The 13815-nt window shown below is 37.3% G+C and overlaps 2 protein-coding genes across 3 annotated transcripts in view; one reads left to right on the top strand and one right to left on the bottom strand.

Moving 5' to 3' along the window:
* The window catches only part of c21h16orf89 (chromosome 21 C16orf89 homolog), a 33147-nt gene extending 30818 nt beyond the window's left edge, over nucleotides 1–2329 (top strand). For both annotated transcript variants that reach the window (XM_043711172.1, XM_043711171.1), the window contains one exon: nucleotides 1501–2329. In XM_043711172.1, coding sequence (XP_043567107.1) covers nucleotides 1501–1631 — 131 coding nt within the window. In that variant the 3' untranslated portion in view covers nucleotides 1632–2329. The remainder of the gene's footprint in view (nucleotides 1–1500) is intronic.
* Nucleotides 2330–2791: 462 nt separating this feature from the next.
* The window catches only part of flr (fleer), a 70910-nt gene continuing 59886 nt past the window's right edge, over nucleotides 2792–13815 (bottom strand). The window contains exons 16-19 of the mRNA XM_043711170.1: nucleotides 11766–11869; nucleotides 9540–9618; nucleotides 5772–5901; nucleotides 2792–3452 (exon numbers count right to left, since the gene is read on the bottom strand). Of these exons, the coding sequence (XP_043567105.1) occupies nucleotides 3316–3452; nucleotides 5772–5901; nucleotides 9540–9618; nucleotides 11766–11869 (450 nt within the window). The 3' untranslated portion in view covers nucleotides 2792–3315. The remainder of the gene's footprint in view (nucleotides 3453–5771; nucleotides 5902–9539; nucleotides 9619–11765; nucleotides 11870–13815) is intronic.

Raw genomic sequence — 13815 nt, 5'->3', positions numbered from 1 at the left:
AACGTACTTGCTTCATTACTGTCCTTTACCTTTCTTAATATTTCCTGATTATCTTGTATTTTACCAGTTCTATAATGTCACCTCCTCCAAACCAGTTTGCTTTGACATCATTTTGTGGAGGTACTATTCTGCAACATGGAGCAGCACTTCTATAACGTACACCCTTCATCAGGATGAAGGGCTTACGCCCGAAACGTCGACTCGCCTGCTCTTCAGATGCTGCCTGACCTGCTGTGCTTTTCCAGCTCACCCCACTCCCAACTCTGATCTCCAGCATCCACAGTCCTCACTTTCTCCTTATGTTTATTCTGCAACTTTGCATTCTCCTTATGAAAAATATGCAGTTGTTGATGTTAATCGTGTGGATCACTTTCTCATCTGCCCTTCCTTCGCCTACAATCTGCTCAATTTCAATTTTTATCCCTTGTGTGTTTGTTTGTTTCCATTTCTTTTGATTATGGGCTACTTTCATTGGAGCTATTTAAGTTTGGAGGAGGTTTGGTTGAAGTGAACAAGATTATGACGTCTATTGTTAGGGTAGAGAATAGCTATTCCCACAAATTGATGGATCAAGGACGAAGGGGCATCAACTTTTAGGTTTCCATTAGTGTTGTGTGTATGGAATGAACTTCCGGAGGAAGTGGTGGATGCAAGTACAGTTCCAAGATTCAAAAGACATTTGGATAAGTACATGAATAAGAAACTGTTGGAGGTATATGGGTTAGGAGCAGGCAGGTGGGACTAGTTTAGTTTGGGATTATGTTCGATATTAGATTGAAGGGTCTGTTTCCTTGCCGACTGACTCTGAATCCATGTAAAGAGGAACTTTTTTTTACACATGGAGTGAAAATGACCTGGAACACACTACCAAGAAAGATGGTGAGAGTAGAGGCAGTGAATGATTTTGAAATTAAATTGAATGGAAAATCAAGCAAATTAAACTTTCAGGAAATCAGGATAGAGCACTTGAATGAGACTGATTGGATAGCCCTATAGTGCCTCTGATGGGCTGAATGGCCTCCATCTGTGTTGTAATTTCTCAATGAGATGAAGCTCAGTCTTAAATATGTATAAGACAAGCAATCACAGTTCCATTGGGGTAGATAGTTAGAAAGATTCACATCTGCTCTGTTGAAAAACACTTTCTCATTTCACTTCTAAATGGCTGACCCTTTATTTTCAGACTGTGACTCTAAGTTCTGATATGTTAGGAGCCTGTGTGCTCACTTATTGTATACATTTAAGACTTACACCTAGGAAATTACCATATTTCGTTAATGTTGGAAAATCATGTGACCATAAGGACAGCACGCAACTTCAGAAATGGATCATCAATGAGATGAAAGATTCAGAACTACAGAATGGATGTAAATTCACTAAGTGTTTGCAGTTTTGTTTCTTGAACACAATGTCAAGAAATACAAAACTGGGTACAGTAGGTATTGACATTGTCTGGAAAATTCTCTGATCAAAGAATTCACAAATGTGTTTTTGTTTCAGGTGGTTGTTCTGATCACATGACCGGTGTTGCTGTTGGAGCTCTGGGCGGTTACCTACGTTTCTACGGAACAAGCAGAATTTTGCAGGAACACCAACAACTTAGCAACAAGGCTTTATTGCATCATTTATAATACTTTATAACTAGTTCTGCTTTTCAATCTAAGAATGAGTATAGTTATTCGTACGAATATGTTTATCATCATCTACCTAGATACACAACATATTGAGAAAGGAGCTGGCACGTTAGAATTCTAGAAAGATATTAATTCTATTTATAAATAGTCATTTGGTTGTACAGGATTTGGTGAGAAAAGACTTCTTGCAAAGGTTGTCATTTTGCACTCATCAAGCTAACTTGCAAGAATGACCATTATCTATTTGTTTGAACAATCAACCCCTGCTCATGAATGGGGAACGTCTGATCTTATCTAAAGTGATGAATACTAAAACAGCAACAAGGGATGATGTGGACTGGCATTCAGTTTGGGTTCATGATGGTATTAACCCTAAGGAAGGGCATCTTATCTTTCCCTTTAGAAATGCAGTGGTGTAAGTGATAAGCTCGCAGAATGGAAGTTAAAAACACAGGGCATCACCTTCAGACTTTACAGTAGATGAGTTAAATATAATGATTATTTATGGTAAAAAAGCTATACAAATTTGTAGGAAAAGCTCCACCCTCCAAATTGTTCTAACATATGTATAATCCAAGACTAAGGGACTGTTCCCTTAATTGCCACAACAGATTTCCCTCTGGTGGGGGATTTCAAGACGAGGACGTATATTATTAAGGTGAGAGAGTAGTTTGTATGTGGAATGACCTTCCAGAGGAAGTGGTGGATGTGGGGACAGCTACAATGTTTTAAAAGACATTTGGATAAGTTCATGATTGAGAAAGGTTTGGAGGGATATGGGCCAAGAGCAGGCAGCTGGGATTAGTTTAATTTGGGAGTACGATTGGCATGGACAGTTTCCATGCTGTCTGACCACTGTTCCATTTACAAAACATTGCTGTTAACCTGACACCTTTGCTTGCAGAACGACCTTTCCGTGTTTTTCCTGTCTTCTACCTAGTTGATTCTCCAGAAGTTTTATAAAGTATACCTCTCGTCGAAGAGGACCTTAGCTGGACCCAGTGCACTCCCGACTGAAATCCAACACTTCCTTCTGGTCAATATCATTAGCCCTCGTGCACTCCTTGTTTCTGTTCAGGTTTACAAAATACATACTGACTGCAGTAGAACCATGAAACTCTGCACTCCATTAAATGATGCACCATAAACTGCTGTACTTTTTTTTAAAATTGTCTACTTTATTCAATAAAATACAAAGTGAAGTGCAGAGCCTTTGTCAATTTTATATGACAGGTCTTTCAGAATAAAATGTGCTCACGAAGGTACATGAAATCAGAGTCCAGAATCTTTTACTTCCAAAAACGTGTAACAGTAAAAACAAACACAACTCTGACAGGTTTTGAAAGACCTTAACAAAATTTAAGTGTATTATTAAAACACAGTCTCTATTGCACCTGGATTGACAAATGATTAAGTCACAAGTACGATCTGGAATATTATTTCCCTCCCATAAGCAACAGTTGTTTTTTGATGTCTCTAACAAGATACATCAAGGACATACCTGTGCAAGTTGGAGTATATAAAATGAATTACAGTACGGCTGAATTTATACAGCCAGTATGTCAATATTTCATTGCAAAAGGTGAAATGTTTTCTAAAAATTGTGTATCCCTTTAAAGAAGTTGAAATGTAAGATAATTCTGAGCAGCTCAACCTTGTTTCAAGCAAGATAAATATTTTGCTAGTTATTCCAGCCAATGATCTCATAAATCAATGACTTTAGCAGCCGTGCCTGATATGTAACTGTATTCTTCCCGGAGTGCAGTTTCTGTTCTTCCAAGGGCTGCTCGATTACTGCTAACACATTCTTGCCATAAACTAAATGGATCAAAGATAAAATTACAATATTATTAAAACTGCAAATTTTTAAAAGGGAAGAACATCCACATATGTAGTGCTTTTCACAACATCAGATCAACACTATGTGATTCATTTAAAATTCTTGACCCCTATATCAAGCACCAGAAAAAAATACTCACCGAGACCTTAAACTATATCCTCCCTCACGGACTCTGAGCTCAGTGACTTCTAATCACTGGTGATTTCAATCTCCATCTAAATTCATTGTCCTCCTATCCTCCCTTAATCTCTCCTTCTACATAAAATCCCTAATCAATATTCTCAGATGCACTCTTGACCTTCCCGTTACGATTATGCTCTCTGTCACAGATAAGACCCTCTCTGACCACTTCCTGGTCTCATTCTCACCCACAGCCCCCTTCCTGCTCGCAGTCTTGCTTCTTTCTATTTCCTCCTTGGCGGGGGGGGGGGAAATAAACTCAATTCACCTCAAATTACATTAACAAAATTCCAACTGTCTTGCCTTTGGTTCTTTGTCCACCATGACATTTTTGTAACTTGCTTAATCGGAGCTGACTTGTGATACCCTAGAAACTCACCCTGACCTTTGCTGTTCTCACCTCTGTTCCATTTTTAGACTTTCTGATATTGCAGGCAACAGTTTATTCATCCATTGCTATGTACGGCTAAACCACATAAAATATTACCAGATCCTGTTTTGTCTGCAGAAACAGTACACTATAAGAATACATCAGAGATTAGGAATTCGGAGGCATGGAACCATCTAGAAGGACAGGGGCAACAGATACATGGGAAGACCACTACCAGCGCATTTCTCTCCAAGATGTCCACCATCTTGACTTGTAAATATATCACTGTTCCTTCACTGTTTCTGGGTAAAAGTCCTGGAAGTCACTTCCTAACAGGACAGTAGGTGTAGTTACACCTCAAGGATTGTTGAGGTTCAAGATAGCAGTTCACTACCACTTTCTCAAGGGCAGTTAGGGATGGGCAATAAATGCTGGCAGCGACAGGAGACATCATAAGAAGAAATGAAAGACATGGCAGAGAAACTAAGTATATACTTTGTGTTTGTCTTCACAGATGAAAACACAAGTACCTTGAAATAATTAAGATCAAAGGGTTTCAGTATGAGTGTGAAAGTAAAAAAATAGTTTTGTTAAAAAATAATATTGGGAAATTAAAGGTAGTGAAGAACAAATCCCTGGAACTCAGAGGATTATGTCATCTGGTCCTGGATTCTCCCTCAAGGGGAAACAACCTCTCAGCATTTACCATGCCAAGCCACCTTACATGTTTTAATAAGGCTGCTTCTCAATGTTAGAGCTTCATCCTACTCAACCTCTCCTCATGCTAAAATCCCTCAAAACCCAGGATCAACCAAGCAAACCTTCTTTGCACTGCCTCCACTGCCACTGTCTATTTCCTTAGATAAGGGCCCCAACCTGTTCACATGATTCAAGATAATGCCTTGACTGGTTTCAGTAAGACTTCTGTACTTCTATACTTCAGTTCTTAGAATAAAGGCCAATATTCCATCCAGCTTTGGCAACTCATCAGATACTGAAGCAGTCCATGTCTAAATATGAAAACTCTTTAATAATAATATTGGGAGAAGCACTGAAAAGATAGAACAGGGTATTTCTGAATGGTGCAAGATTAGAAATAGTGGATGCCTAAAGAGATTTGGAATCCAGCAATTTAGACAATTACAACAGCATGAAGAAGCACAGAAAATAATCAAGGCAGCTTGAAATACTGGCCTTTACATCTACAGGATTAAAATATAAGGGAGCTAAGAGTGGTGGAACAGCCATACAAGACCCAGGTTAGACACTTGGAGTACTGTGAGTGGCTTGGGAACCACACCTCAGAAAAGATATACCGGCCTAGGAGGAGAGCTGTATAAAATTACCAGAATTATTCCCGAGGTGAAATTAAAAGGAACTGGGGATGTATTCCCAGAATTTAGAAGGTTTAAGGGTAGTTTTATCAAGATTTTAAAGAGGAACAGATGAAGTAGATAGAATATAACTGTTCTTGAGAGGTGAGGAGCCTAGGATGAGTGGGTACAGTTTAAACGTTAAAGACTCTTCAGTGGTGAATTTGGGAGAAGATTTCTTTTTAACAAAGTAAGGCTGGTAGGAGCTTGGAACTCACCTCCACAAAAAAGGTGTTGAAACTGTTACCTTCACAATTTAAACACATCTAAACAAAAAGACCTTCTGCATTGTACATTTGTCTTGTGTCTGGTCACTGGAATATCACTTCTTAATAGGGGTTCTATAGCTTGAGTGACATTGACTGGATACTCACTTTCACAATGTTCTAAGAACTGGATACATTCTTGTATAACAGTGTCCCTCAGCATAATCATGTGTTTTGCCATATTCTCCAGTAAAGATAAGAAGCACCGTTTGGCATAATACCAAGTATCTGTTCCAAGCTGTAAAGAAACAAATAAAACAGTGTTTTCTAGCGAGGGTTAATTCATGAAACTTGGCCAAAGTTCTATGTTAAATCAGCTGCGTACCTTTGTTGAAGGCTGTGGTGTAATAAAACCTTTTCTTAAAGAGATTTGCATTTATCTTCCCTAAAATATAATGTATTGGGATTCCAATCGTCTAAAACATCAAGATCAAAGTACACGTGATTCTGTTCATAGAAACAGTAGCCTTTAAAAGATATGTGTTATTTTGTAAATCAAAAAATTTAATCAATCATTCACAAAGATTTTGGGGGGAGCAACTCAATTGAATATTCAAAGTAAGGATTTTTGCCAATTTGACTTAAAAGAAATTTCAAAAATATTAGATTGATTTATGACAGAAACGATTTTGATTGCTATGAGGGATATTTGCTATCTACATGTACACATATGTTTACTCACAAATGTATGTACAGTTTTCTATATACTTGTTCAGACATTAACAAGTAGGGAAAGTCACTCCAGATACAGAGCTTGTAAGCGAAGAAAAAAATCATTCTGGGGATTACACTGAAACCATATTTTAGCTTTAATGCCAAAGAATGCATATTGAAATACAGGAACATAGAACATTAATTTTCAAATTAAACGGATCAGTTTCATTTATATAAATCCGAATATTTATGTTCCCTGAAGTAATTGCACAGAATATGTTGGGTCAAATGGAATATGACATGCCAATTAAAAACAAAATCACTTTTGGTTCTCTTTTGCATCCATTCCTAAATTAAAATTGCTTTAACTGCCTCACCACTGTGGCTAATTCTAATCTAATGATTCAAAACATTTAAAAAAAAGAAAATTACATAATCTACTTCCTAAACATTTAGTAGTTTGGTAGCACAGAACTTGACTGTACGAATTTCCTTGAAATTGTAATTCCGCAATTATTCAGGATGGCTGTAAAAAGGCACATGGTATCAAAGCTTCTCATCTTGTCATTCCTCCTCAACCAGAACTGTACACAGAACTCCAGCTGTGGCCCAACCAATGTCCATAAAATTTCACCATTACATCGCTGCTTTAGTATTCAATACCTCTCCCAAAGAAGGGAAGCATCCCACAGATCTTCTTTACTGCCTTAACTACCTGTTGCCTTCAGAGACCCGTGGACATGATTCCAAGGTCTCTCACCTCCTCTAATCATTCAACCATAAGAAACCCTCTGACTACCCTCCTGTCTATTGTATATTTACCTGTAAATGCTTTCATAACCTTTGTCAAATAACATTGCTCTTCTCCAGATTGAACTTAATTTGACATTTTTCTGCCCACTTATCCACTGATATCATGCAGTTGACAGCCGTTCTCTTCAGTATTAAGTACTCGCCAATTTTTGTGCTGTTTGCAAATTTTCCTTTCACGCCTTCTACATTTAAATCTAAATGACTATACCACAACAGCGAGGGCTCCAAATGTGAGCCCTGTGGATTACCACTAGAATTATTCAAGTACCATGGAGACAACTGTATTTTTGACTTCCTCAAAATAGTAGCTACTAAGATAATGAATGCATTGATGGTATTCCCACAAGAATCCTTAGATTCTGGGTAAGTGCCAGAGGATTGGAATACTGCCAATGTAACACTCAAAAAGGAAGGGAAACAAAAAAAACAATAACTATGGGCTTAACATTTGTCATTGGGAAAATGTTGCTGTGTCTATTATAAAAAAGATAATAGCACAGCATCTGGAAATACATAATACACATCAAATAGAATCAGCACAGCTTCATGAAGGAGAAATCAGGCCTGACAGATTTAGTAGAGTTTTTTGAGAAGGTAACAAGTTGAATAGATAAAGAATGACCCAATAGCTATATCGTATATACTGGAGCAAAAGTCTATCTCATGTAAAGGTCAACCCCTATTTTTGACCAAAGAAATCTGGGCGTTTCCAGACATATCTCATGTAAAAGTCAATCCTAGTTCTTCACACAGATAATAGATCGCCATTTGTCTGTCAAGGCATTATCCTGCACATAAATGTTACGATGAGAAAATTAATTTTTTATTTATTTGTTTTCTTTAGTGTGTACAATTCACACTAACATTAGGCTACGGATTTCTTTTTCAGGTAATAATGATCTTTTTCAGGTAATTGCCATAATTCTCTGTTTTTAAAAATTAATTTAGAGATCAATTGGGCTTCTGTTAATGATCTGGTATTTTGAACTGTAGCATGAATTTCAGCCTCTCAAAAGTAGTATACATGTAATAGTCGACCCTGTAAATATAACCTTAAAAAATGTCTACAACATTTGATTTTACATGAGTACATATAGCACTATATTTGGACTTCCAAATTGTGTTCAATAAAGGTACTGCGCACAAGGCTATTTACTAAAATAAGACTGTATGGTGTAAGGATGGTACATTAGTATGGATAGATGATTAGCTAACTGATAGAAGGCAGAGTTGGGACAAAGGGGAGCCATTTTTAGGATGGCAACCTGTAATTAGAGAAGTGCCACTGGGATTGGTGCTGGGGCCACACTTAAAAAAAATCAACATACTATTGCCAAGTTGGCAGATGCAATATGATGTGGAAAAACGTGAGGTTATACACTTTGGCAGGTAGACCAGAAGAGCTCAATATTAATATATTGCTAAATGGAGAAAGACTACAGAAAGCCTCAGCACTGAGAGCTTTGGAGGTTCTTGTAAATGATTCACAAAAATCTAGTATGGAAGTTCAGCAGGTAATGGGAAAGGCAAGTGGAATGTTGGCCTATATTTCAAAGGGAATGCAGAATAAAAATAGGAAAGTCTTGCTAATATTATTAAAGACACAAGTTAGACCACATCTAGATTAATGTGAAGAGTTATGGTCCTTTTATCTAAGAATGATTTACTAGTATTAGAGATAGTCCAGAGAAGGATTACTCGGTTAATCTTAGGTATGCAGAAAGGAAGGTTGAGTAGGTTGGGCCTGCACTCATTGGAGTTTAGAAGAATGAGAGAAGACCTTACTGAAATATAAAACATTCTTAGCAGGTTTGACAGAGTAGATTGTACAGAGGTTGTGTCCTTTTGTTGGAGAGTTTAGGGTCAGAGGCCATAATCTCAGAGTAAGGGGGTAACTCCTTTAAGACAGAGAGGAGGAGGAATTTCTTCTCTCAGGGATAGTGACTCTGTGGAACAGTTTGCTGCAGAGGGTGGTAGAGGCTGGCTTGTTCAGTGCATTTAAGGCTGCGATAGACAAATTTTTAATCAAGTAATCACATCAAGGGTAATGTGAACAAGACAGGAAAGTAGAGTTCAAGGTAGTCAGATCAGCCATAATCTCATTCAATGGCTGAGTAGACGCAGTGGACTGAATGGGCTATTTCTGTTCCTTCATCTTATCATCTTATTTGGCATTTTTTCATTTTTTTTTTAAGTAAACAATCATGATTACATTAAAATCATTAATTGTCTCGAGTAAAGAGATAAATTTGAAAGCCAGAATTAGATTGACAAAATAGGTTCATGGGATTCACTTTGTAGACTAACAACATTACCCAGATTTTTCTCAATATCAAATGGATATTTTGGAAGCCCTACTTGGTTAGAAGTTTTCACTTGATGTAATGTGCTATTTTTGTTTCATCTTACCTTTTTATTGTATGGCTCCAAGCTCTTTATTACTCTTGAAATGCCAAACTCATAATTTCCTTTAGCGCAGTATAAGGTCCTGAGAGAATTGAGAACATAAAACTACATATAAAGAGCACCATATCTGTAAAGGTCAATACGAATTCATTACTAAAAGCGTCAATTTATAAATGAAGCAATTGTATCAGAGTCACTTATTTCTTGTTTTAAAGAAAGTCATTAACCTCCTTACAGTAATCGGACACTTAACAACTGGATCAAAACCCAAGCAGGGTTGACATGAATATGTATTTGTAATCCATTCTAATATGTAAATAATTAAAAAAAAAAACAAATTCTGAAACTTTCCATCAAAGCCTGCACTGTCTTGATTTCCACAAGCAGCAGCAAATAACCTCACTGAGCTCCACTTCCAGCTATCTTCATCACCCTTTAGCATGACACTATTCCCTCGTCTCTGACAATGTAATGCCATTTGATTGAAACAATTCATTCCTTTTATCACAAAATACTTGCTTGCCAAATAGCATAAAATATTAAACATTATCCATTTATGAATGCTGGAAGTGCTGTACATGATTTGAAGAGGTAAGAAATATATCTTTATTTGCTCTGGAGCTACATATTTAGAAGGCCCTTCTGCTGCAAACATTCCTCGCTCCACAATAATTACAGCCTGACTGCTAACCAGCCTCATTTACATGTATTAGAAGGACATTATTCATGCAATAAATGATCCAAGCATTAGGAAATCTGCGACTGTAAATAAAATGTATCTCAAGGATTCACAATAAGATGCAATAGGGCTGGCACGGTGGCTAGCACTGCTGCCTCATGGCACCAGGGACCCAGGTTCAATTCCACCCTGGGGTGACTGTCTGTGTGAAGTTTGCACATACTCCCAGTGTCTGCATGGATTTCCTCCAGGTACTCTGGTTTCCTCCAACAGTCCAGGAATATGCAGGTTAATGGATTAGCCATGGGAAATGCAGGATTACAAGGATGGGTGGGTCTGGTGGGGTATCCTTTGGAAGAGTCAATGTGGACTAGATGGGCTGAATGGCCTGCTTCCACACAGGAGGGATTCTCTGATATATAGCTTTTGCACCACATAGTCCTATGCTTCATATGTTCATATTTATTTTATGGATGTGTACTTGATTTGAACTACTTATGATTTAAAGAAAAAAGTCAAATTATAGAGGGCACCTTGTTTATTGGAAGGTAAAAACAAATGGGTACTGATTTCGATATTGGATGGATTTCCAAAGTTGAAAAAATTGTGCATTATCTTGGCACAATTGCCCCAAAACACAAGAATTATTCTAACTTAACAAAATTGTTAAAAGATTCTCCCATATTATTTGAAGCAAGTTAAATCAGGTGGCAGTGAGATTGTCTAACATGTGCCAGTCTTATTCATTTGAAGTATCATAGATCTTCTGAAGTGACCTGAGGTGATTGGATTTTGGATAGAACTCAGCAAACATTTTCACAACATTAAAATGTGCATCTCTGTGAATTTTATTGCAAGCGTTCTCTACTTTACATTTGGACCATTTCCAAATAAAACTTCTTTATAATATCCAAATATTGGGGCAAAGGGGGTGGGAGCGGCAGCCAATGGGAGGATCAGGTGAATGGCCAGAACGTTCTGTCATGGTTGTACATTATCACGGCCAACATCACATGTGAAGGTGACTGGTCACCATCTTTGGTGGCCACCTTGTATTGGCAACACACTACAAAAGCTACAATACTCAGTTGATGGTTGTTGCAGTTTTCCTGACATTAACAGAACTGAAGAGTTTTCAGAATGTGCTGTTTCTAACTGCTTCCTTATAACAATTCTAAAACCACTTATTAATCCATTCTTTTAATTGTTACCAATTAAATTATCAAATATTTGAAATACATTACCTTTGCATATTATTCATATGTCTTTAAAACTGCTGTTTAAATGTTTAACCTCAATAGTTTTCTTAGTGCAACTGCTGCTTGTATTAACTAAGCTCTGCTATCCACTGCGACACAAGCTGCCTTTCCTAATCACTGCTTAGGGTCAGCATCTACTTTGGAAAGTTATTCCACCCTCCTGAATATTATTTGCAGCAACAACCCCATTCATGCTATCATTGATTTCTGAGATGAAAACCTCTAATATACTGCATGGGATTGCGTAGCTCTTGCACTTAAAATGCCAGTGTCAAATAACATACGACTTACCCTATTACAAGATTAACAATGCAGAGGTGATAAATTTTTTTGTCAGGGTCATCATATGCCAGTTGTTCCTCTTCCTTTTCAATCTTCCTCATTAGCTCCTCTGCCTTTCAAGGGAGACAATGCAAACATTATGACAAAATAATCTAAATGAATATAGAACCTAATGTAATCAATTCATAAAACCAACATATTTATTTCCAATTGACTGATCAAATTCAAACATACATTTGAATAATAGTATTGTAAGTGGTGCTAAATGTAAAAGTGCAATAAAGGCAATGAGGGAAGACATTCAATAGTCAGGACTTAAAATGAATTCACTGAAGCACATTTTGCCATAATACATCCCTTACACATTACTAATTCACATGACCATTATCTCAGCAGCCAGAATGATTTGAAAACTTTTGTGCATTTATACGCGTTGTGTACATTGTACATGTAATACTTTTCAACATTAGCTAGTAACAGTTGTATCATTGTCAATTCAGCAGCTTGAAGTGAAGATACTGTTACGTTAAACATATGATAGTGTGAGTTCAATTCAAAATCGTGCAGCTCCATGAGAAAAGTCTGGAGCAAATTTAAACACAGGGAACCAGACTGGGGGCATTGCTGGAGAAAGAAGAAGTGAATTTAAACAGTGCAGGACCCTGAATGGGTTAGCGGGGCATTGTGGAAGACCCCAATGGGAACATAAGTCAGAGTAAAGGAGTTCCTCAGTAGAAGCTTAATACAGATTCTTCTCCTATAGGGCGATTGCGTTCTTGTGTGACCCTGAGCCATATAAAATTTGTGCAATTAAAATAGCACTTAAAATGGTGGCAATGAAATTGCGTTATAGCCAACACATATTTTAAAACTTTCCACTTTAGAAACAGCGTCCCGTATTTGCCAATCGCTCTATAGCCAATTTGCATTAACAAAATGTACGTTATAGCAGAATGACCTAATTGTAAAAGAAGAGATTTTGAGTGGGGTAAAGGTCATCAAGGAAGAAACCTGGAATTAATTTAAACAGAGTTTGGAATCCAAACATTTCACTTTTCTTTGTACGATACATGAATGCCTATTCTATCAGTCTATGAGGAATAGGAGAGGATTAAGAAATAATCCTTCAGTAACTCCACAGGGAGCTGGAGTAGAAACCATTATATCTGATTCTTTGGCTGATAATATATTAACAAGTCCAAGGGTATGGATACACATTGAGGAACGTGCAACTGACAACAGAGTATGAGGAATCTAGTGAAGAGGAGAGAAACTGCAGACTCCTGGCCTAATCAAAAACCACAGTTATCTCATTATTCAACCACTCTAAGGATAATGTGAAAAACTGCAGAAAGAAAAGACAGACATGCAATTCATACAGCATTTTTTACAACCTTATAATATCCCTTATAAACAACACAATATTTTTGAGGTACAGTGACAGTTGCAATATAAGAAAATACAAAATAGAAGCACAGAAAAATCCAACAAACTTCATTAAGATAATTGACTAGCTAATAGATTTTTTCAGAGCTAGAATGAATGACATTAAATTTCATCTGTAAGGCCTGCTCCCATCTGCAACAGATTCCATTCTCACCGGTAGAGGAAAGGGGCAGGGTATATAGGACATACAGGTTTGCATTACAAATTGGTTGGCTTAATTAAACTCAGTACACTGAACAAGCAGATTCGATTTTCACTTTAGGAAGTGACTTCTGACTTCATGGTACAGGCATAAATGTTGGTGGAGGGTGAGTAAGGTATGTTAGGTATGAATTCTGCTTGATGGAGATTGAGTGAATGATGAGAATATGTTCCATTGAACAGCAAATAAGGCTGTTAGTAGGTTATGGCATTTGAAGATGGATTTGCTGGCCTTGACCACTTATGGGAGATAATTAATCTTTTCACAGCATTGCATTCATATCCTAGCACTGACTCCCACAGCTGTCTGGTTCCACTGCCTCCTGAGAATTTGAAAGGAGGGAATGTTGGATTGCAGTGAATAGAATGCATTTCTAAACCTCTGCACTTTAAGAAATGCTTCTTATGAAGC

This window comes from Chiloscyllium plagiosum, chromosome 21, assembly GCF_004010195.1.
Source record: "Chiloscyllium plagiosum isolate BGI_BamShark_2017 chromosome 21, ASM401019v2, whole genome shotgun sequence".
NCBI lineage: Eukaryota > Metazoa > Chordata > Chondrichthyes > Orectolobiformes > Hemiscylliidae > Chiloscyllium > Chiloscyllium plagiosum.
The sequence above is the reverse complement of the archived record's forward strand: the minus strand, read 5'-3'. Positions and strand labels throughout refer to the sequence as shown.